This window comes from Oenanthe melanoleuca, chromosome 2, assembly GCF_029582105.1.
Source record: "Oenanthe melanoleuca isolate GR-GAL-2019-014 chromosome 2, OMel1.0, whole genome shotgun sequence".
In the NCBI taxonomy this organism is placed as follows: Eukaryota; Metazoa; Chordata; class Aves; order Passeriformes; family Muscicapidae; genus Oenanthe; species Oenanthe melanoleuca.
Window position 1 is genome coordinate 124,851,314 of NC_079335.1, and position 25,456 is coordinate 124,876,769.

Consider the following 25,456-nt stretch of genomic DNA (forward strand, 5'->3'; position numbering starts at 1 on the left):
ATTTCTTAAGGCCACTATTTTATGATAGAATTAACCAAGAAAAAGACACATAAGAGCATCAAGTTGCTACAGCTCCTCCTGCAAACACACTTGCCTCAGGCAGAATCCATCAGAGTCCAGATGAAGTCTCATTGGTGCATTATTACAAAATGACACCCATAATTCCCTACTGCTTCCAAAATATTTTGCTCCATGTTATCTAGAATGCCATTTGCCTTCCTCACAGCTGCATCACATCATGGGCCATTCTGCAGCAGCAAGTCAGAGTGGCTTTCTCCTTAGCTGTCATCCCCTACAAATGAGTCACTAGTTTACTGTGAAAGTTCTTAGCTCATAAATTCATCCCCACTACTCAAGTCCTCCCAGTCACCCATATTCTACTGTAATCCTATGCAATGATAAGGCTTCCCCACTTTCTGTCAAAAGCAAGTGTCATTAGTGTGCTCCAGCTTCCTGAGACAGAACTACTGAAAATTTTAACAAGGTCTTTTATCTTATCAAAGGCAGATCCTAATTTAGTCTGGCATATACGACCTCTGATAAATCCATTTACATGTATTCCATTTGCGTCTCTGCCTTTGATTCTTTAAAAAGCGTTCCCTATTGCTTTGCTATGGGGAAAAAAAAATTAAAAATCTTCAGGCAGCCAGAATCACCTTTTTCTACTTTCTGAAAAACAGCTATTAAATTTGCCCTTCTGCAGTTAAATACCATCTCTACTTTGATAGTGCTCTTTTAGCTTTGAAATATTTGCTATAAGATTTTCTAGAATACAGCTTCTTTTACCCAGCCCTTACAAACTCGAACACTAGGAACCTGCAGATTTCTTCTTCATTTCACTATATGAATTTCCACAAAAAACTGGGGGTGATAACTCTGACCATAATTTCATACTTGGGGCATAATGCCCACCTTCCTTTCTTGCTTTCTTTTAATGGATGAATAGCTTTTTACTACTTGGACTCTTTTCCTTTATGAGGTCAAACTCAGCTTGCCTCCTGGCAGCTTCTTAGTCTCACATTTAAGACTTCTGAACTCTATGACATTCTTCATTTATTCAACAACCACTTCTGCCACTCCTTCCAAGTTCTTGGCTAACTTATGATGTTCTCTTTGGATGGCTTCTTTTCTGATTAGGTCTGCAATCATTCTGCTTGTGTAGTCTGCTTTTTCTTAGGATGAAAATCCTACGCACTTTTTCTAATTCTGAATCAAAGAGTTCCCTTTGCTCTTTGGTTTAGCTAATTTCAAACCATTTCCCTACAGTTTCTCAGTCTGCATTTTTGAAATTCAAAACCTTTAATTGGAAACCCCTTTCAATCTAAACCACATAAACCTCTGATACAAATTAATCCAAATTCTGTTTCTACACACAGGCCTTCTAGAATGGCCTCAATACTTATGAAACCCAGTTTTTAAGCAACATTTGTTTTTAGTTCAAGAACTACGTGTATGAACACTGCACCCAGGAATTGCTGATCTGCAGAATCAGTAGTGAAATTATAACTTACATAAAAGTTAAAGATATCACAGCATATTGTAACAGGGAAATAACTTTATTCCATTTACTGTAGTCCAATAATTCCATGTATACTTAATACAATAAAATCTTACTGCACCTGATATTGCGTGCAAAAGACTCATCAGCAAAGGTATAAAATTCCACAGCGATAATGAGGCATCTTTGTTCACCACAGCCACTGAATCAAAATAGTAACTTCTGAAATGCTTTATCCTTCACTATTTTTTATCTCAATGCTTTCAGTCTTTGAATCCTTAATATTTACTTCTCACTCCTTTCCTTGACAAATACATATAAAAGGTTCTGCCTTTCATAAAAAGATGTTTCATAAGAGGATATTACCAGAGCAAAGAATCTGTTTTTTTACACTGTTATTTTTTTTACAAATGATCAGGACAATCCTTGCAGTACAACACATTTTATTACTAAAGTCAATAGAATTCCCCATACTTGACAATACCTGGAATAAAGTAACTTCATTTTATGTGGCAGAACAGACATGTTCCAAGCTACCCAGCCAACAGCTCTGCATGCCAAACTGCTTCCCACACCGACATGAATGAAATTAATTACCAGCTTGCTGCCCATTTTATGAAATTTGAATATAAGCATAAAAGTTCAGTGATACATTCAACACTATAGCAGTCAGAGACTAAGCCTACCTAATACCTAGTTTCATGCTTTAGCCAAAACTATCATCCACTCCTAATGTAAACAAAGCATGGACTATGGCATCCCCCCTTATGGGGAAGGGAGCACCCAAGATTCAGAGATACTTGTGGTCAAAGGAACAAATGTCAGGGGGTCTACAAGAGCTTACAAAATTTTATTAGTAAATTATGTCCACCCTGGAGATACATTTCTCGCTTTCTATACCAATTAGCTATCATGGGTAGTTGGATCTTCTAGACCCTTCTAGAAATGGGTTGCAGGGCTTTACCAGTTTTTAGTGGTCTTTGTGACCACCAAATGATGACCAGTCTTGATGACTGGGTTGGCCTTTAGTCAACATTTCAGGCCAATTCTCAGCCTCATTCCTGCATTTGTGCTGTACAGTGTTGTGCCTATCTCCAGGAGCCCAAAGAAGAACATCAGTCTCAGCAAAGTGCTCTGTATGGCCCCTTCTTCAGAAACATCCTTATCTTTCTCACAGAATGCTATTACCAACAATCCTTGGCTGGCTCCACAACTATCTGGCTATCAGTGTTTGAGGATATATATTAGTTCTCTTATCTCCTAGGCTTCTATATGGACACAGGAGCTGAAGCAGTGAAACAAATTAAGGGAAAAGAAAATATTCTTTCAGGGATTTCAGAAAGAGCTACTCATCTTTTTTTTTCTAAGCTTTCATAATTAAGCCATTCAAAAAGTGGATGAAATCCTCAGACTCCATAACCATTTTAAATCTAACAAAACCTCAGGATCTTTCTGCAATTCCTGCCTTCCATACTGGCCTTAAATAACAAGTGTCCCAACAAGCACTGTGATTACTTTATTTATAGAATCGCAGGCTCACTGGGGGTGGAAAATGTGGAGATCATCAAAATCCAACTCTGTATTCATTTAAGTAAAACACACATGGAAGTTTGGACTGTACACTGTTTGTGGATGGGTAACATTCTCTTATGATTCCTATGATCCAAAGTAGCTCATCAACATTTTAACAACAATACTGAGCACTGCATCAGGCAAAGAAGTACTTCTTTTTCACACTAAGACTTGAAAATATTTTCACCCTACTTTATTATGATGGCTATTATATAAAGAATAACGATATTTTAAATTAAATATTTCCAACATAATTAGTGTCAGATTGTTTCAGATTATTTTGCTGCCACTATTTACATTCCTGAATACATTTTGCTGGGGCAATCCCTAGTAACAATATAGGCTAGGGGAATGAAGAGATCAGGAGCAGCCCTGCCAATGACTTTGGGGTGCTGGTGGATGAAAGACTGGACATGACCCAGCCATGTGCACTCACAGCCCAGAAAGCCAAACATGTCATGGGCTGCATCCAAAGCAGCGTGGGCAGCAGGGTGAGGGAGGGGATTCTGTCCCTTTGCTCAGCCCTGGTGAGAGAGACCCCACCTGGAACACTGCAAGAAAGGAGAGATATTTTACAAGGGCTTGTAGTGACAGGACAAGGGGAAATAGCTTCAAACTGAAAGAGGGTAAGTTTAAATTACAGATGAGGAAAAGATTCTTTACTGTGAGGGTGGTGAGACACTGGAACATGTTGCCCAGAGAAGATGTGATAACCCATCCCTGGAAATGTTCAAGGGCAGATTAGATGGAATTGAGCAACCTGGTCTAGTGGAAGGAGTCCCTGCCTGTAGCTGGGGGCTTGGAACTAAATGATCTTTTAGGTCCCCTCAGAAATGAGGAATAACTGAAAGAAAGACTTATTCCTTGAAATGATTTTTAGAAGAAGTTTGTAACAAGATGTAGTTCATAAAAAATTTCAAAGCAACTACTAAATACAAATTTCATTTATGGTCTACGCTAAACTATAATCACAGGACTTGTAAATTTTCTTCAAAGGCAAGAGAGAGAGAGAGTACAAGTTCCAATTCCTAAAGACCACTTGAATAAGACATGATCTGGAAAACTGAATTGTTGTGGGGTATAAAATTCAGTCATGCTGCGTGACAAAAGAGAAAGCACAACAGGAGGCACGGGCACTAGTGATTACATTCTGCTCATAAGCAGTTAGCTGAAGGATGGAAGAGCCATATACCTTCCTTTCATGCTACCCTCTCTCCCACCTAACCACAAAACTCAAGAGAGATCTGCAGAGATATCCCTTCACCACTGCACCCTAAGGAAGCTTTACAGAATGCTAAAAACTGCAGCAGCAGCAGCTTGGGCCAAACCCCCTCGCAGCACCACAAGTCCCCTGCTGTCTGCCATACGGTCTGACCACATAATACCCAACCCCTTGGCTGGTAGGACAGTCAGTGGAGCAGAAGGTTGCAAAAGGAGGCTCAGCAGGAGACACAAATTGCTGTAAACAGCTTTAAATGGTTTAACAGGTACCTGGCGCCACTAACTGAAGATGCAGCCACGGGCTTGGAAAAAGAAAAGGTGAACATTACTCTTCATCCTAGTTCTACCCAGGATGGAGGAAGCACAGCTCAAAAAGTGACTTATAATTTGGACAATCAAGACATTTCCATTTGCTAGGGTGTGGAAAGCCATGAGCTAATGAATTTTGTATTACAGGCAAATCTTGCCCAATTAGCCCACCGAGTCTGAGAAGCAGTACATAACCCAACCCTTGGGAAACCCTGCAAAACCAATGAAAGACCAATGAGTGGAGGGTTGGGGGGAGTGTTGTTTTGCCTCTTTGGTTGAAAAGTATCCCTGGAAAAACCAGGGTATGTTTTTCCTTATCCCATTTACTTAACTTTTTCACCTTGTACACTTGCCCTGGAGAGCTTCAGTTCTATCCCTGAGCACAAACACAATACCTCAACACAAGCAGGCCAGTGCTGATAAAGGTCTCTGTATCACTACATAAACAGTCATATGAACAGCTACAGAAATGCTCACATCCCTTGTTTAGCAGCACACTTCTGTCCACTGCCACTCTTGGGCCCTTTTTGTGCTCCATTTTATTAACAGCACCAAGCTGATTTAAACTCCCACAGACACACACAGTTGTTCACGTCAGCAATACCACACTCCAAATACCTAGAAACTCTCCAAGCCTGCAGTGGCCTCCAGGCAGTCACCTACTCCTAAAGAGACTTTCAACTGAGATGAAATCAGCAAATATATTCCATAATCCTAGAGCAGAGCAAATGGCCCATGGAGCATGGAATCTGTGATAGCAAAATTACAGACTGTAACACAGCAGAATTTCCTGTACGCATTGACTTGAGTCTTCCTCTTGATGGTGAATTTCTCAATAACTGAGTCTTTTTCCTGAGACAAGCAGAATTCAGACTTTATCATTTTGGTAAGATTTTATTTATTTATCCTTCTGCCTATACTTCACTGCTTCTCATATTCCTCAGTATTTCCCTTAAAGCAAAACAAAAATATCTTACATGTCTGCCTGAAGAAATCAAACAGAAAAATAGTCCAAATATGTTTACCTAAACCTACTGAGATCTTCAAGTAACAACTTTATGGCAGTAACTACCCACTGATTCCAGTTCACGCATTCAAATGCCAACTCTGTTAGTTATTTCAGGGCTCTCCTGTAGGAGGAAAGTGAAGGTACAATACTGAAATCAATGCCAAACATCTAGAGTTTGGGTTGGACTTTGCACATCACTATCTAGCAGAATAGTTAGGTACCAATTGCATCATTTTCATAAAGACAAATCAGTTTCCAACAGTTCAGAAAATACTTTTATATTGCTTTGTATTTTCCTCTCTTGCAATCACACCACGCATGAGATGATGTTCAGCTAAGTATTAATGGAACCAGTCATGCTAACACACAAAATTGTGTAGAACAGAAAAATCCTTACGCAGTTGCTGTCTGTTCAGTCAGAAGCAACATCCCCGTGGAACAGATGGGCACAGGGAGTGACTGGGTCAGTTCATCAGCTGGCACTGAGTGAGAGGACACTGCCAGCACTGCTCCCTGATAGCTGCACAGAACCCTCCTGCCAGAGCCATCCCCAGCCCCAGGGCAGCACTGCTGGAGAAGAGAGCAGGAGCCCAGGCACCCAGAGCCCTGGACAAGGAGCCTGCAGGGGATTCTCCAGCTGCCCCTCTGGGGTCCCTGGCAGTGTGGCTGGGCAGTGACCTGGTGCCTGCCCTGGCTTCACACTGCCCAGGGAACTGCAGCCAGAAGGCAGCACTGCTCCAGAGGCAGCTTTTAATTTTCCACAACTTTTGCTGCAGTTCCTCCTGCTAAAGCCAGCTTTCCACATGGTCTCACTTCTGCTTCCCCACATGACTAACAGATTGCATGCACTGGAGGCACCCAGGACAAAAAGCAGGGGATCTCCCAGACCCTCCTACACACTGTTCTCTCCCAGTACAGCTTTTATTCTTTTTCTTCCTATCTACAATAAAGATGCCAGAATAAATAAAGCGATGATTCTTTTACTTTGGATAAGCTTGTTAAGAGTGCTTTATGCTTAAACCCATGACAAATGTGCTCTTTTAATTATTTACAAAAATTACTTTTAGAGCATTTTCCTGATGGACTGTTATTATTACTGCACAATATGTAATCTGAAATGAACACAGCATGAAAAACTTGAAAAGAAAAGAAAAAAATACAAGTAATTGAAAAAATACTCTTAGAGCACTTGGCATGACAGCATGATTCAGACAGACAACAGCAACACACTGAAATAAAAATGTCACTATTAGCTCTTTCAGAAACAGCAGAGAAGTCTGACCATCTCAAGAATAAAATCAGTGGAGTCTGATTCTGGATTTCTGGATTCTCATCTGTTGGAACCATTATAAATAACTGGTAGGTCTTTCAGAGGTGAGAACATCATCTTGTCTATTAGTACATCTTGTCTATTAGCTTGAGCAGGAAAGCAGTGGAGGGGACAACTTCCTTTGTAATCAAAGTCTTCCCCACTCCACCTCCCCTGGAGAATTCAAGAAAACCAGGTACTTTAATTATGGGAACAATCAAGAGGGAACAAAAATACTTAGAATTTTTAGTTCATGATGCAAGCCTGCATAGAACACTAACAAACTAAAATTATAAGAAAAATACATTATCTTGCCTTGGAATATTTTCTTTCAGTGTAAAAATGTTCTTTTCAAAGCATGAAGCAAGACAGTTATTTTCCCTCCACCCCATGATAAACAGATATGAAAATCTGCTTGCTTTATTCAGATGAAAACTTCATAATACAATATACACCCCATCCTACTTTAAACCACAGGCAGTGTGAATGCAGATTTTGTAAATCGCATTACTTTGAGTTTAACACTGGCACTTCTGTTCATTGACTTAGTAATTTTCACTGCTAAAATCACACAAGAAAAGCAGTCAACTTCATTTCTGTAACAATTGCTATGTTTTTGAATTATCTATTAGAGACATGGCATCTCCAGCCAGAGTCAAACCACCTCACACATGCACTAAAACCAACTTGGAAGAAAAATACTTTTATATTTAACCCTGAGGCTCAGCAGTGAAAAACTGGTACAACAAAACTTAACAAGCCATTAACTAGCCCTTACTTTCTGAACTGAAAAGTACTGGAAACAACATAATTAGTGGTAATTTCAAGGTACTTCAAATCAAGCAATTAACAGCTCTGCAAAAAGCACACCTTTCACTAGGTATTTCAGTCAACTGACTTCACCCTTGTGTAGCATTAGGATATACTCTCTATATATACATAAATGCCTCAAAAGTTTTAAATAAGTGACAGTGCTACTACAAAAGACACTCACTGAGATGTGGAATATTAACAGTCCTCTACTACAGAATCACACTGTACTTCAGGACACTGTCTTTAAATACAGGTATTTAAGAATCTGCTGAGAGCTGAGGAAAAGCCTTTCAATCTCAAGAAGCTGTGATTTCATATGAAATCAAACAAGGAGCACAAAAGTCACCAAATACCCACACTGACATTCCACAATGTGGTTACAGTGCAGCCATAGAAGTCAAAACATGCATGGTAAAATTCCTGAACTTCACAAGCCCAGCTGTCATTCTCAATTCTGCTGGTTTAGTCAGTCACCAAGAGATCTAGGAAATTACACGACCTCATCAGAACTCAGCTGCCTTACTTCAACTTACTTCAATTAATATTATGTTCAATGACTGCAATAAAAACAAAAAAATCAAAAGATCCTCTGAAATCTTTCTGGAGACAAGATCAAATGTCAAAATCTCCTTCAAATAAAACTGCATTTGATAACAAACCAAACTGCAAAAAAAAAAAAGGGAATGTAAGAAATTTTACCTTAATTGGAGCCCTGCTAAACTGTATTTTTCTGTTGGCTGGGATTTCATCTTCATCTGGCAATCCATTAATTTCAGAATATTCCATATCAGGTTCATAACAGTTATTTTCATCACTGTCATCCAGATCATCCTGTTCTGTACCTGTCTCTCCCCAGTCAGAGTTATACCTGGATCGTACCCGATACACGTTGTAGTCAGAGTGCATGTACACATGGGAGCTCTGAAAATTATTCACATCATCATGTCCGTCTTTTTCACTCTCCTCATCATAATGCGACTCAGTAGCATCTGAAATTGCATCTGTGGCAAAATCACCACCTGCACCTACATTTCTTGTTAACTCTGCAGCTTCAGGCTGATCAAAGATACCTTCTGTATGTTCTGGTCGTTCCTTCTGTTGCACCAAAACTCCTGCCTCTGTTTTTGACTTACTCCTAGCACAGCTGTCCACAGATCTCTCGCTGTCAAGCACGCCAACCAAATCCCGTTGACCTGTTGCAGAACTCTCAACAGAATCAGCACTTGCCTCTGTGCTCTTTTTTACTTCTTCAGCTGTTTTTGAACCTGCTGAAGTGCCTGTGGACACCTTCTGTCTCGGTGTTGAAGGCGTGTTAGTCTGCTGAGAGTTCTCAACAGCCATCACGCCTGTACTCTGTTTGGCTGGGGCAGACCACGTGCTGGTCTCTTTCAAAGGACTGAAACCCTCCAGGTTTGCAGCCGGGGAGGAGATATTTGTGACGGTAGACGAGAGGTTTAGTGGATAGTGACCAGTTACAGAGTACTCCTCGTTGTTTTCCGACTTTTCTGCTATTACATTGTGTGAGTCAGTGCTCTCAAAAACTGCACTGAGCTGACTCACAGTTGGAGAGACAGTCTCTGTCCTTGGGCTAAGACTGTCCAGTGAATCAGTGCTGCCTCTGTGAGACTTGGAGCTGCACCACTCATCCGGAAGTTCATTAGAAATGGTTTTCTCTTTCTTTGGGGAATAGCGATTCGAATGTCCCGTTTCATGAGCATTTCGCTCAAACATCTTCCTCGTTTCAGTGAACTTGGAATAGGAAGGACCATCATGGAGAGTGTCAAATCTACTAATCCTTTCAGAGACGGACGATTCCAACTTTACGATTGAACCATCCGCTTTCTCTACAAATTCTTTGGGCCTAACTCGCCTTTGAGGTGATGGAGGGCCACCTTTCCCCCTGGTTTTAGGGGCAGCTCCAGCACCTTCAGTGGGCTCCATGCCCATCTGCATAAATAAGTTCTTGATCCTATTGACATTTGAGCCATATTTCCTTCCTCTGCTCTGTGAGGCCTCTCCTTCCTCTTTCGCTTTTTGGTCCCCATCTGATTTCGGTTTGTCAAAGGTGCTTTTCAGTGCCTGGAACTCAGTTCTGTAAGCGTTTCTGTGAGGAGAGGCACTTCGGAGGGTGGATCTTTCTCCTGAGGACTCTGTTTTCATCATGTTTACTGCAGGAGCGTGAAACCTGCTTGCATAGTTTCTGTGGTAGCACTCTCAGTAGTATGTCACAGCAGAGATTCCGCCTGAGGACTGTTTTTCCTCAGGGGCCACTGTCCTTCAGCAGGGCCATACTTGACAGATCTGGAGGCAAATGTCTAAATGCACACGGGCAATTCTGAAAAAGCAGCACGACTGAGGACTCTCGAGTAAAAGGGCTGATTTAACCTGCAATAGAAAGGAGGGTTTTCTGAAACCATGTCAAGTACTTCAAATCTGTCACAATCTCCATTTACTATTTTCTGATATGTTTACAAAAATATAGCAAAAAAAAAAACAACAAAGCAACATTGCACAGACATGTGAAAATTCGCCATTACAAACTTTTTGAAATTGACTGTTGCGTAATTTACAATCTGTAACACCACAGTGAAAGAACAAATAATTGTATCTTTCCATTCACAAGTATAGTAGCATGGCACAAATACGCATGCAAAGGAAAGGAAATGTGACATGAAATATGAGGCACTGCAAGACAGAGAAACATAATGGTAGAAACGCGATCAAAGACATGCTTAGAAAGGCAAATTCAACAGCAGCTCGAGGGAATACCAAAACCTGCACCCAAAGTTAATATCTTCAGCTGACAGGGCAAAGGAAGGGAAATCCCGTTAGAGAAAGTTGCCCCTTGTCACGGGCAGGGTTTTATGGTCAGGAAGATCCAGGAGGTAGCACGAGGAGATGCAGAAGCGGGGCCAGGGGCTGCACCGCTCGCACGCCGCGGCCCCAGGGGCTCGTCCCCGCTGCCCGCAGCCCAGCCAAGGGCACCGCGGGGCTCTCCCGAGCCCAGCCCCTCTCCCTTCCCCTCCGCTCCTGCTCCCCAGCCCTCGCCCAGCCGCCGAGGCGCGGACGCCTCACTCCGGCCGCGGCACGCTCGGTGCCGGTACCGGGAGCCCGCGGCCGCCGCGCCCGGCCCCGCTCCGCTCCCGCCGATCGCCGCTGGCGACTGGCAAGGCCACACGGCAGAGACCCTCGGCGAGCCGCGCTGCTCTCGCAGAAGGCAATAAACTCAACCCGAGGGCAGCGCTGGAGCCCCCGCGGCGGCTCCTCCTCGGCGGGCGGGAGCCGCGGGGCCCCGGGCGGCGGCAGCCTGCGGCGGGGCAGTGCCGGCCGGGCGCCCGCCGCCCCCGCGGAACAAAAGCCCGGTGCCAGGCTGCTCCCGCGGAGCCCGGCGCCTCTGCCCCGAGCGCGCACGCTGCCTTACCCAGCCGACAGCCGCGACGGACTCCCCGGCCGCCCGGCTCAGCGCTGCCCCCGCGCCTCCTCTGCGCAGAGCGGCCGCTGCCGCCGCCCGCCTGACAGGAGGCAGCAGCCGCCGCGTCGCCTCAACGCCATTGCAGGCAGCGGCGGCGGCGGGGGCACGGCCGCGGCTCCGCGCGCACACCCGCGGCGGCGGGGGAGGGTGAGGCTCCCTGGCCGCCGCGGCCGCGCTCCCGCCCGCCGCCCGCCCCTCCGCCGCCGCGCGGCCGCCGCGCCCCCGCCGCGGGACGCGCCCCGAGCCGCCGCCGCCGCCCGCCACGGGGCCGCCCGCCGCCGCCGCCCGCGGCTGACAGGTGCCTCACCTCCTCGGCGAGCCGCAGTGGTTCGCTCCGCCGGCGGGGCGGGGGAGGCGGCCGGCCCGCCGCAGTCCGGCCCCGGGCGGTGACTGCCGAGAGGCGGAGGACGGGCCCGGCCGCGGCCACGCTGCCAGCGCCGAGTCCCGCAGCTGCCCCCGGCCCGGTTTATCCTCTCTTCCCTCCTCTGCGACGCTCGTTCCCAGCCTGACCCCCGGACCGGGCCCGCCCGGCAGCCGCCCGTGCCGGAGGAGGCAGCGCGCCCGCCCCCGCGCGGGAGGGGCAGCGTCCCGGTCCCGGGGAAGCCCCCGCTCCTTCCCGCCGCAGGAAACCCGCGGGCTGGGTGCCCCGGCGCACCGAGAGCTCCCCACGATCAGGAGCCGGCGGGTTCTTCCCTCGCTGCTGAGCCACGCAGCCGGGCTGCCCGAGCGAGGAGCGCGCTGGTGACAAACCCCCGCAAACCGCTCACGGCTCCGTGGGCATGGCTTGTTCTGGCAGCTGTGACAGGGACGGAGCAGCACCCTTGGAGCGCAACCACAACGCCTTTGTTGTTTGGTAACTGGTTCGCCACAGCTCACCACAAAAATGTTTTGGCTTTATAAAGGTAATAAGAAAACTTAATTCCAGGACATGAAATCTCTAAGTGATTTGTGAAATGGGCAATCCGGGAAGGTGATGACTGTTAATCACATAGCAGCTCCTAAGCGAAGTTCGTTAAACTGACCGCATAAATATCCAGAAAATGGCCTGGGGACGTACACTGCAAAGTCTGAAAACTAGTTATTATGTATACAGAAGCAAGACAGTGGTGAACAGAAATTAAAAAAAAAAAAAAAAAGAGATCTGTAGATCCTCAAACTTAATTCATCATATTTAATGAATTTCATTTATTTTAATGAGACTCAAGCATGGGTACTATATACCATTGAAGCGTTCACAGGTGTCGTTCTCTACCTTATTTGTACCAAAGGGATGCAACACAAAACTGTTTGCCTCAATAAAGTTTAAATAACAAGCATGAATATTGACAGATGAACAACAAAACTCATAAGATAGATTGAAAACCAGCCTTTTAATAAATGTATGCTCTAGAGGCCAGGAGCAGAAGCAAGAGCGTTCAGAATGCTCCCCTGTCCTGGCGCGCTGCACGGCCCCTGCTTGGGCTCCTGGAGGCACGGCAGGAGGTGAGGAGGGATTCTGGACGCCCTGCAGGCTGCTGAGCAAGGCCATGCCAAAGCACACCAACACAGCAGGGAGAAAAGGAGATCAGATTAAATATGTAATGATATAGGCAGCCCCTAAGCTTCCAAAGTCACAGAAAGCTCCCCTTCCAAGACCATGTTCCAAAGAAGAGGAATGAAACATTTTTCACAGCTGTTTGCAATAAGGAGTCCTACAGGTGATTCACTGCACAAGGGTTGAAAATATTTCAACTAAGCAGGACATCACCTATTAAATTCTAAACATCAGACATTACAACAAATCTGAGGCCCAGCCTCTCTGTCAGCATCTTTCTATTTGGTATGATTTTGTAGATGTGAAGCTGTAGGAACAACACCTAAAGAGCTGCTTGACTTTTGGAGATAAAAATATATTAACAGAACTTCAGGTGTTATTGAAAAAGGATAGAGAAAAAGCGGATATTTAAACATTTTATTTCCTTTGTGATTTTTGGCTAAGGATCTGGGGTGGTTGAAGACCTGAGCATGTACCAGATATGTATCCATAAGAGTTTTGTAATTCCCACACACAACCCAAAAAAGGGACACAAGCAAACATTAAAAAAAAATCAATGAAGCAATCGAGACAATCTTAAAGAGATGAATTCACATCTAATTATAAAAAGATAATTAGAAAAATATCCACTACCTTATCTACATAAGTGAAGCCACAAATATCTTTAAATTAATTTTCTAACAGAAGTTGTGCAAATAAGATGGTCACTTCTTACCCATAATATACACATGAAATAATGTACCCAAGACAACAGTTGTATTATCATGGCAGAATAGTGCAATCTACCTCTATATTATACTTTAGTAGAAAGTAAGGAAATGAGACAATTCACTGATGCTGATAGAATCAATGCACATTAAATCTCAAGTTTTGCACAATGAGAGATAATATATTACATTTATGTTTTCCTTAAATGTGCTGTAAGTGGACAACATAAATGTTCAGCTTTGAAACAGAATCTGATGCCAAATTATTTTAAGTAATGTCATGTTCCTTCAATACCACCTCAGGTTCATTACAGCCAAGATGTATAGAAACTACTGGAAATTTTGGCTGCTTTATCAGACACAGTTGAGACCCTATTTAAATGTTCAGCTTTGGTTGCTGACATCTAAGTTATTCAAACTTACATTATAATCACAAAAAATTTTCAATCTTATTTACACATCCTTATTTACACAGTGCCAATGTGAAACAATATTATTATTATAATGTCTAAGATAATAAATTGTATTTTATTTCAATTATGTTGCTTTTTAAGACAATCTCTACATATATGCACATGGCCATGCATCTATCTATAAAAGTCAGAATTGCGCGTCCTTTCACATTTTCAGCACTTTTGTGATACTCCATTTGACTGGAAAGTAGTTTCAGGCTTTGCTAAAGTATGATTGATATTTCTGTTAATTCCTGAGCAATACTTAAATGCTGCACAGCATATTTTAGAGAAGCTAAGAGACCAAGGGCCTCCTTAATATGTTAGTATAAAATCAGAGTAACTTCACTGGAGTTATATAATTACTCTATTTCCCAACCAATGGGAATTTAAAATCTGTTCAGTTTAATATTTACATATGATAAGTATGACTGTCATTTTACTCGCGATGCAGTAACAACTCCATTCAAATGATTCTGAATTCTCACATCTGGCAGGGAGAGACCCAAGTTGTTTAACTATACTGGAATGAGTTTAAATTATACCCAGTATCTTTTAAAACCAGTTTGGTGCAGTCCCACAACACTGAAAACAGTTGATTTTCTGTTTACTCTATACATGTGAATTATATTTACTTGCAATATTTTACTTGCTGTATTTACTTTGGATGTCACTGATGGGTTGTTTCAAGTCACTTCTCTGCTTTTAAGCCACTATTTTTTTCTGATAGCAATTTATTTGAGCAGCAGAGCAGCAATGCAAGTTTTTCCATGTGGCTCAGGCAAAGGAAATAAGTCATTCCATCATTTGTCTCATGTCAGTGTCTTTCAAGTCTTACAAGATAATATCTGTCTGTTCACATAGAAATGGAAACTATTTATTTAATCTGATCTTTGGCCAAGAAATCCTCTCTCTGCTATCCTGCCAAACCATTGGTGGGGAGGAGATTTTTCTTTCTTGTACATATCACAACAAAAACAGAATTGAGTTCTATTTTTTCAAAGTTCTTATGAATTCTTATTATGTAATCCAGCTTGAAGAAAAAGATCTGGCCTGAACAAAATACTTACATTTTGGCAGATAAGGTGCATTCATATCAGGGCTCCCCTGAACCAGAGTAGCAGAGACAAAAATATACAACAAACAGCTCTAATAATAGGTTGATAACCTGTAGTTTCAAACATGAGCAATCTGTGATTGCTGTAAGTGTAATTCTTTTATATAGGAAGCCATTAATAGTTAAAAATGGGAGCTTATTAATATCACTAATTTGGCAACTTCTGAAGATTGTGCTGTTTTTGCATAAAGCATGTCAAACTACTTGAGAGATCAAGAATAGCATCAAAAAAAAAGAACTTTGTCCTGAAAGATCTGAAGAAGATCTCCTAATGATAACAAAACTGCATGTTCCAGCAGTTTATCAGAAAGGCAAATATTAGCATATGAAGGCCTAAACTAAGACTAGTAAAGCCTTTTCTCAGTTACTCTGAGGAGACTTCCACATCCATTCTTAAACATTCTGCTTTTAAATTATTCAGGAAATGCACAGCTATGGCTAGAATAAAATCAAAATTTCAAGAGGGGAAAACATGAATTATACACTGCATACAACTGCTTACTTTGAAATGGCAGTTGTGCCTTCATTAAAAGCTAGGAATCTTAAGAATGGTCAAAAGAGCTGCATTTCACACAAATTTACCTCATGAGCCCTCAATATTGAACTCTGCTTTATACCACAACACAGATGTGTTGTTCTAGATGGCAGCTAGTTGCAGTAAATACATGATCTCATGGAAAAGAAAAAGACAAAATGTTTCACCTGCTAGGATTTACTAAGAATCAGTCCTGGAAAAACTCATTTCATGTTAAACTATTTAGGCAGGAAAACATTAGGAAGAATCCCATAAAACAGATTAGTTGACAAAGTGAGTAAGATCCTCCAAGGTGAGTGGTAGCTGTCACATACCTTGATTCATCAGGTCAGTTTCAGATACAAGGTATAGAAAACTCTCCAACATCATTGGGAAGGATTCAGACTTGGAAATGTTACTAATTAAACTCTTTCAAACCAGAAGAGCAGAAATAAGAGATAATTGAAAGCCTCACCATAATTCAATAAGTATCTCTTCATGGAAATATTTTCTTATTTTAACACTAATTTTCTGTTGGAAATGCAGTTTTTTCTTTACAATCTGAATCTAGAATATGGAAAATAATGGTGTTTGCCAGTCTGTGCAAAAGCATTATCTTAGAGTATTTCTTGTGCAGTAAATATCCATTGTTACTCTTAAAGCTCACTTAGTGAGCCAAACTGGGAGAAGAGAGAGAAGTATATTAGAAATGTACTTGGTAATCAGAGCTTATGAGTGTGCTTGGCACTGTCAGTAAATAACACACAAGCAAATCTGATTAGTGAATTCAGGAATCAGTGAATTAGTGAATTAGTGAGTTCAGGAATTGCTACCTTGGCAAATCAGATGGACCATGAAAAACAGAAAACAGCAAGTCCAGTTTTCCAACTCACTGTTCAAATTCAGACACCTTGGAGCCTATACTGACATTCTCAAAAGAGCAGAAGATGACTTCTTGGAGAGAGAAATAGATGTCAGAGTTCACAAATACAGCACACCACAGCTGCCTTGCACTGTGCAGTCTATTGCCAAGTCGGAAAAATTTGTCTGGATTGCTCCACCCTGAAGCTGATGCTTACGCCTCTATTTGAGTTCACACTTTAGTAGTTTGTGTTCCACACCCTCTTGGTAACATGAATGTAGGCTCATTATTATTGCCTTAGTGTAATTTGTTTCTCCTTTTTCCTTTACAAAAATCTAGTGATTTGAGTAAATAATAATGATAAACCAGCTATCTGTCACTTAGAGAATGTAACCCCAAATATTGTTTCCCATTCTTCGGTTACCTATCATGTACTTTGATTCTCTTTTCCCTTACCTTACAGGTACTGTCTTGCTAACACATCATCAAGTGAAAGTTCTCTCTTAAAGCTAGATTTGGTAGTCAATTTAATTTAGTGCATAAAAACACTTAATTATTTAAGTATTATTATTAATTATTAAATAATTTAATAATTAATTATTAAATACTTAATTATTGTGTTCTTTTTGGCATCAGCTAATGAACATAGGCCAGCCAAAAATATTCCATTATTTTGGAAAAGCTATGTTCTTTGCCAAAGCATAGAAATAATAGAACAGTGCTGCAGTCACTGTAGAAATGCAGGTTACATTGGTTCTGTGCTAACACTAAAGCACTGGATTAAGAGAAAGAAAAATCAAGAAGTGATCACGCCATTTAAAAGAAAAATGAGGGCACTGCCATCAGGTTGAAACACAAAACAAGAATTAATGAATCAAAGTCTACAAATTTAACTATGCCATGTGTAAGAAAGAAAGGAACACTCCTGTTAATCAGTATAGTATTATAGAGCAAAGGATTACATAAATATTTGCACGAAACAGAGCAAGCAATTGCACGATACAGAAGGGAAAAACTTTTGGAGGGTCTGGGCCATTGCCCAGGACAAAATCAGCAACAGCTGCTGTAAGGTGGCCAGTTTTGCACAGGCAGAACCACCAAGCCGAGAGGGTAGCAGAAAAGCAAGCCCAGGATCCCAGGTGCTGAGTAGCGGGTCTGACACTGAACTTTGGGGGTGTTTTCCAAAACCCGAAGGTTTTCCAAAACCCGAAGGTTTTACACCCGAGCCCATCGCGGCGCTGCCAGCGGCTCTTTGGCTCCTCCTGTCGGCTGCAGGGGGCGGTGCCACCCCGGCGCGGCGCTGTCCGAGCCTCCTGGAGACACCGTGGGGGAAAAAGGTGGGAAAAGCACCGGGTTTCTCTATTGTTCCGCACGGTTATGTTCCCTTAGCTCTGCAAGTACATTATGCATCTTTAGACAAGCCAAACCTCTCGTCATTTCACTGTCAAGTCAAAGGCTAAATCCACACAAGATAGCTGGATAATGAAAGCTTCCACTTTTTGGAAGCTTCACTTCCTGTCCTTCGAGAAAAGAGCTGCATTCTGGAAAGCTGTATTACGTTACAAATCTCTGGTGCAACATGTATTGCTGGTAAGAACAAAGTAGATGCAACTCTCTCAGAAGGGAAGCAGCCCTAGAGGAATGTGAAAAGCTGTAACCTGGATTGACCTGCACAGTGAGTTTTGGTAACGGATCCTGCTCGCCAGGAGAAAGTTCTGTTGAAACCAGAAGCAAACAGCATTCTTGCTGCCAAGGCAAGGTATATTTACATACAACCTGCCCATCAATTTTCACTTAACAAACAAAGTCTGATTTGGTCATTTGTATCTTAACTCTGAAATGAAAAAGCGACCGAAGAGCTCCAGGGTGCATCTCTCGAATGGCACTTGGGCCTGAGAGATTATTCCAGTGCCCGCTGTTAAGGGTGAGTGTTGTCATTTATTCAGGCATAGAGTCATGCACACTTCAAAAACTTAGTAAATAAGCTGATAATATTTTATAAGCTAAATATTTTTATGTGCTGGTGTCTGTGCAGCAAAAGCAAGTACTGCATGTAGGCTGCCTCATAGCTCAGTAGAAGCAAACACACCAAAATCAAGAGTCTGCAACAAATGAACGGGAGGGGATGCAGAATCAAGAAGAAATAGGATGCTGAATTTTAATTGCTTCACCAAGAACTTTACATAAATTCAATTTATGGGAAAATTCTGTGCAATGAGGTCATGTTACTCACTTTTCCTCTGTGTTGTGTGGCATTGCTCTAGGTAATGCACCTCATACAAATGCCCAACCTGTCTCCTAAGCACTGTCTTGTCATCTAATGGCTGTAAAGAAGGAGGGGGAGAGGACTGGTCTAAAGGATGAATGAAGGGAAGTGAGATTACTGAGGTCTAAACTAGTTTAGATCTACTACCCAGCAGTCTGCATCAGTTTCACATCATGCAGTGTGAAAGAAAAATCATATTTGGGAATAGATGGGGAGGAGAGAGAGGCAGAAGGGAGATACAGGTGGGTACAAAACTGACAACAACCTGTCAGATATGAGGGGGAAGTCATAAAGAGTGCATGAGGAGCAAAAGTACTTGACCCTTATTATTTATCTATTTTGGATGTAGTGGATCCTTCAGATAGAGAGTAAAATGATGAAAACAAAAGAAAAGTTAGCTGCATGTGCCCATGCCTCTGTATAGACATCTTTGAGAGTTCTACCAGTGCCTTGACTGTGAGACCTATCAGACATGAAATCACTGGCTTTGGTTCATGTATTTCATGTTCATGTATTTCATGTTCATGTATGGCAGAGACACCATCCAATCAGTCCCAGATAATCCCAGTTGTAGGTAAAGAGTTTTGCTTTATATTGCAGTAACTCCAGCTTGTCCCGTAATTGGAACAGAAAAACAAGTGGTTTTTTTTTAAAAAAAAAAAAAAAAAAAAAGGAAGGAAGCAGCTCAGGCAGAGCAACAAGGGAGTGATTAGCTTGCATGGCAGTGCTCCTCCCAGACTGAGCAGAGAACTAAGAACCCAGAAGCAACAGGCAAGTAACTGGGCTGGGAGAGGAGGAGGAGAAGAGAACATTTTCCTTGTGTCCTGTACTTCAGAACTTACTCAATTAGCTTTGCACAACTGCTCTACAAGAGCATATATAGGCAGTGAAGAGACTGATCTCATTAGGCAGAGAAATTCTTTCATTATTTCACTGCAAGGAAAGAAAGAAAGTGGATATTTAATATAGTATGAGATAGTAGTAACTCATGGTGCTACTACTGGTTATGCTCAGTACCATTTAGAGAAGGAAAAAGAACACAGTGCACCAAATTTTCCAAAACAGCTGAGAGAGTGGGAGTTTAATAAATCCCAAATTCACTAACACTCCAGTTCGCCCATGCATGGTGTTCTCAGCAGTTTAAGTGCTTTGGGGAGGCCATCTGAAGCTATACATAGATGCATGCCTGCAAACGGGTACCACATTACTATTTTACTATCTTTCTAAAAAATAAGAGAATGCTAGGCGTAAGTTTAACTACGATCATTTTTCACTTCCCACAATTACAAAGCTGCCAAGTCCGTGCCAGATGCCTGAAGATTTGTGGATTGCTGGAGGAAGTCTGCACCTAGTGAGTGAGCTTGAGATTTTGCTATTTTTTGTTTCCATTGCTCTCCATCCTCCCTGGAGGACAGCAGATGGTGGCATTATCTTGAATGGATCATTTGTTAAGAAGAAATTTCTCATGACTTCTCAGTATAAAAATCATCTAAGTATCAGAACACAGGACACACTAGTGTATTACCTATTTTTAGTTTAAAAGGACAACTGTTTTTCTGAGCTTATCAGTAAAAAAAATGTGGAAGAAATTATTTTCCACTGCAAAGCAAAAACACTGAAATTCTGCTGCCTTGACTACTACTAACTTACTACTAACTTAACTACTACTACTACTACTAAATTTATATTGTATCAAGACACCAAGTCCTGGGTTTTTTGATCAGGATGAAGATTCTTAATCCATCAAATTATGCTACAGCTTTGTTGAATTCATTATGTTTAAAAATTAGGGGGCACTCAGTAACACTGTGATAACACTAAAGAGAATGGCAAATGTCCTTCTGACTATACTGAACTATCCTGATCATTAGAGAAGGAAATGTCTGCAAACCTCCCAAACTGCAGAAAGCACTGGCTTGTTTGAAAGGTAAGTTTAGGATTCTGAACCTGTACTGTAAAGGTAGAAATATGGACAATACATGCATAAGGCTAAAATACTTACTGTTAGGCAGGCCTTCTGATTGTTTTCCAGAGCATTTCCTACTACTCTTGAATGCCCCAAACACTTCTTATTTACCTTTTTAATAGATTTGCTGAAGCTTGCATTCAGTACTGCTATAGTGAACACACTAGTCAGCAGAACTATGTGTTGGCAATAGAAGAAAAATTGGGAAATGTATTGAATAGTTGGGGAAGCAAGGCAAAAGAAGTAAAAGATATTTTAGGGAAATATAAATGTATATATTACCACTTAGACCTTTCTTTTAATATGCCAAGTAAAATGGGATGCAGTAGTAATATAAAAGAATAAGTAAAGCATCCTTCCAAGGACACTGTATCTCAAGGTACTAAAGAAAAAGAATAAACTCTTATGATCAAAAGACAGTCTGGACAAGTCACTTTAGTATCTCAATGCAACTAATCAGCTCCCCTAACCCCCTTAATTTTTATGGGCCTGTTCATACAGATAAGTTTTAGAAAAATTGCCTATACTATTTTCCCCATTTATACATAGCACTCTTTCTGCCCTTGTGGTCTGAAGTCTAGCAACCAATGCTAGCAGGAAGTTCAAGGATTCAGAATCTCAAAATTGAGGCCTTTATATTTTTTCTGCCTCCTTTCACTGAAGGTTTTGCTCTATCAAACCATCTAATTGCAAGGAATGACTTTTGCTACATTGCTCTTTGAGAAAATAAGCCTCCTGCCCACTTCTGTTCCTTCTCCTTCTTTGTCAAACTGTCCTGGTAGATGTAAACCATTTGATTCAGCACTGATGGAAATCACTGACCATGTAGCCTTGTATAACATTTTGCCTTTTCCCTTTCATTTGTAGTGAGCTTGAAAAGCATAAACTTGAAACCAAATATTCAACCATCTGCAATTAATACCATTACTAAGATACACAGTATTTCTCAGACTAAATCTCCCTGTAATACGTTGTACCACAGAATATGTGATTACCCATGATACTTACCAGCTGTGCTTGTACTCAGACTGCAGTGATAGAAGTCTTGAGTTTGGTCATGCCTTCCATTTCAGCAATAACTTAATACCAAGATCCTCGTGGATGCAATATCAAAAAGAAAGTTAAGAACTTCTTGCTGATTAAATGAGAAAGCTTGCTAGGATTTAGGGGCATGACACTCAGGCCACATAAGTGGGAAATTTAAATTTTTTTCTAGGAATGAATCATAAATTTTTTACTAACTGATTCATCTGTAACACAAGAAATTTTAAAGAGGAGGCATACAGAACAGTCTGTTTTTTCATGGAAGGCTCAAAATTGGAGAAGAAAAATAGATGCTCCAGAAGAGAATTCAATTTTTTTAATTAGCATGCTAATCTTGGGCATGATTATGACAATGTTTAATTTAACTTTTTGCCTTCTGAGAGCTGAACATAACTCATCACAAAACAGACTGTTTTTAAAGAGTAATTATTGCAAGCTATATTAAAATGTTCTAATAGTAGCAATTCATGTTAATTAGAAAGTTGTTAATGTCTCATGAAGAACCACTTGTTCTGCATTGCTTTTTGAGAAGGGAGTTGGTCTGTTTATTTATTTATTTTACATATCTTATGTGGGTGTAACTGATTCTGTTATTTCAATGCTGTGCAGAATTACATGTGTAAAGTAACAAAGTAAAGTGAGGTAGTATTTTCTGAAAAAGCAAAAAGCAGAAGTCTTAAAAATTGGGCTATGCCATAGTTATTTCTATGTACACTTTGAAAGCTGACTGTGTATATTTAACCAATATCAAGCAGTAGAAAATTATTCTGATGATGCCGATTTTTATGTTCTTATTTCATTGTTTTGCCAAGCCTGTACAAAAAAATTCAATGAAGTCCAGATCAAAATTCTACATATTTTTTAACTCTTTTCAAACTTGCTGAATGAAAAGGTTATAGAACAAAATCAGGAGTTCTGCTGGGGGGTTGTGGCCATGTAGATTGCTACAGTATACAGAAACGCCCCCCATCAATAACAAAACAGAAGACATAAGCTTCTTCACAGTAGGTAGATGTAGAAACCCTCCTTTTCCCCTGCTTCTTAGTTGAGTCAATCACAGCTCATAATAAAAACACAGAGAAAGTCAACTACTAAGCCCTTCCATAATCTTATCCTACCACACAAGCTGTGGTCTTTTCTCTACATGGTGACAGAGCAGAGAACAACATGCAAAAGGTTTCTGCACCTCCCACACTAGAATGCCATGTTTAGATACAGAAAACAAGAAGGCCATCTCCATTCCCCTTGACTACAGAGTCTCTAGCTTTGCTTGCCCAAACAAGGCAGAGCAGAGCTCCCAGTTTTGTTCTCCTTACCCATGCACCTAACAGGCAAGGGTTAAGTACATAGGTACATAGGGTTCCCTGGAGCCATTGTTCTGAGACATCAGGAAGGCCTGAAACATAGTGGTACAACTCTCCCTAAATACTGCCCAAAATTCAGTCTTTTGAGAGTTTGCGTGGGAGTGCTGGTGATTGACCCTGGCTGGACACCAGCTGCTCATCAAAGCCATTCTATCACTCCCCTCAGCTGGACAGAGGAGTGACAATATAACAGGCTTGTGGGTCAAAATAAGGGCAGGGAGAGATCACTCAGCAGTTATGGTCATGAGCAAAACGGACTCGGCTGAAATCTGTTTAATTTATTACCAATCTAATAAGAGCTGGATAATGAAAAAATAATAATAAAAATAAGTCTCAAAACACCTACTCCCATCCCTCCCTTCCTCATGGGTTCAACTTGACTCCTGAATTATCTACATCCTTCCCCTTCAGCACAGTGGGACAGGGAACAGGGGTTATGGTTAGTTAATCACACATGGTTTCTGACACTCCTTGCTCCTCTGGGGAAGGACTCCTCACACCCTTTCCAGCTCCAGTGTGCACCTCTTCCACAGGGTGCAGTTGCTCAGAACAACCTGCTGCACCGTGGGCTCCCCATGGGGTTTCCCTGCCAGCAAAACTGCTCCAGTGTGGGGGCCACAGGTCCTGCCAGGAGTCTGCACCAGCATGGGCTTCCCACAAGGTCACAGCCTCCTTTGGCCACCCACCTGCTCTGGCATGGGGTCCTCCACAGCCTGCAGGTGGATCTCAGCTCCACTGTGGATCTCCATGGGCTGCAGGGACACAGCTGCCTTACCCTGGTCACCAAGGGCTGCAGGGGAATGAATCTCTGCTCCAGAGCCTGATGCACCCCCTCTCCCTCCTTCTCCTCTGGCAGAGATTTTTCTCTCATACATTCTCACTCCTGTCTTACCTGGCTGCAATTGCTTCCACCAATAACTTCCCCCCCTTCTTAATTATGTTATCCTAGAGGCTCTACAGGCTCTACCACCACAAGTGATGGGCTCAGCCATGGCCAGCGGTGAGTCCATCCCGGATCCAGCTGGCACTGGCTCTGTCAGACACAGGAGAAGCTTCTATCAACTTCACACTGAAGTCACAACTGTAGCCCTCTGCTACCAAAACCTTGCCATGCAAAACAACTACATTGTGTGAACATTTTGCCTCTTGAAAAGAGCAGTGTGAATCCCTGTCAAATTGCTGTGTAAGTCACAGTCATGTTTCCAAGGACTGAAACATAACCCTGCTTATTAGAGTAGATCCTCTTTTAGCCTAAGTCAGCATTGCTTGAGTCACGCAGCAACAGCCTAACTCGTGTATCACCAGGGCATCTCCCAAGTTCTCGTGACCCTTACTCCTCTGCTACAAAAACTGAGCAGAAGACAGCCTTTAGTTTCAGTAAAATCAGGAACAGATCAGTCCTGGGGAAGGTTATGCTTCCAACATACTGAATTATAGCTGTTTCTTGGGTGCTGCTTTTACTCAGTCCTGAACAAATTCCTTGCCAGTTGCTCTAGGATCTTCTGATCTAGCAGCCCTTTTTTTTGTGACTTCAGTAAGTTTAACTCAAGAAGTGGTATGGTAAAGGGAATACCTAATATTATTTCAGACACAAACAGTATGATGCTTATGTAGTAAAAATAATCCTAGGCTATGTCATACACATTGTAATATCTGACTAAGAAATGAAAAAGGAATGCAGCAGTTCAAGCAGTAGCTGGAAATAATGATAAATGGATTGTAATTCTTGAGCTGCTCCCCACCATTGTAAAAGTAGAAGAGAAGCTGTTTTGACACTTACCACACTCTTTTAGTCTTTTACTTAACCATACTTACTGACACTCTTAGGTTTACTTTTTATAAATGTAACAACTTGCAGAAAAAGAGTCATCTTGTTTAGAGGACTACTTAGTGGTCATGAAGTTACTTCTTGCTGAATTATCGAATAATAGCCTCAAAGTTTTCTGTAAGTAAAATATATTCGACATACATAATTGGAAGAGACAACATAAAACATATATTGTATCTTTTAAATAAACAATAACATACTTTTGGTTTACACAAGACTACATAAACAAGTAACAAAGACTTTGCTGGCAGAATTTTCTCACTGGGTGGGTCATTAAAATAATTCTGCTTTCATGCTTCTGCCCTTCTATAGGAATCAGATTTTTCTTTCTTTTTTTAATTTAAAATTACTACCGTTATCCTTGCAGATAAAAACTTACCCCAGCATATTGTGTTAGACATGAATATCATAGTAACAAGGTTCTTTTAAATTACTCTTGTGATATTCTGAACAGTGCTTTTTCTAACCTAACCTACATTTTAAAAGTAGATCAAGCATAATATCAGAGAATAAGCACACAGTGGATAGATTTTTTAGTGATTCTAAAGTATTTGATGCTTGTATCTCTTCAATGAAAAGCGTACTTACCAAGAAATCAT

The 25,456-nt window shown here is 41.7% G+C and overlaps 1 protein-coding gene across 5 annotated transcripts in view; it reads right to left on the reverse strand.

Annotated features, from left to right (window-relative positions):
• The window catches only part of PPP1R9A (protein phosphatase 1 regulatory subunit 9A), a 127,435-nt gene extending 115,722 nt beyond the window's left edge, over nucleotides 1–11,713 (reverse strand). For 4 of the 5 annotated variants that reach the window (XM_056485757.1, XM_056485756.1, XM_056485755.1 and 1 more), the window contains exons 1-2: nucleotides 11,153–11,367; nucleotides 8,431–10,116 (exon numbers count right to left, since the gene is read on the reverse strand). In XM_056485757.1, the coding sequence (XP_056341732.1) occupies nucleotides 8,431–9,894 (1,464 nt within the window). In that variant the 5' untranslated portion in view covers nucleotides 9,895–10,116; nucleotides 11,153–11,367. Of the gene's footprint in view, nucleotides 1–8,430; nucleotides 10,117–11,152; nucleotides 11,368–11,510 lie in introns of those variants that run through there. The other variant, XM_056485754.1, reaches the window with a different exon arrangement.
• Nucleotides 11,714–25,456: the final 13,743 nt, after the last annotated feature.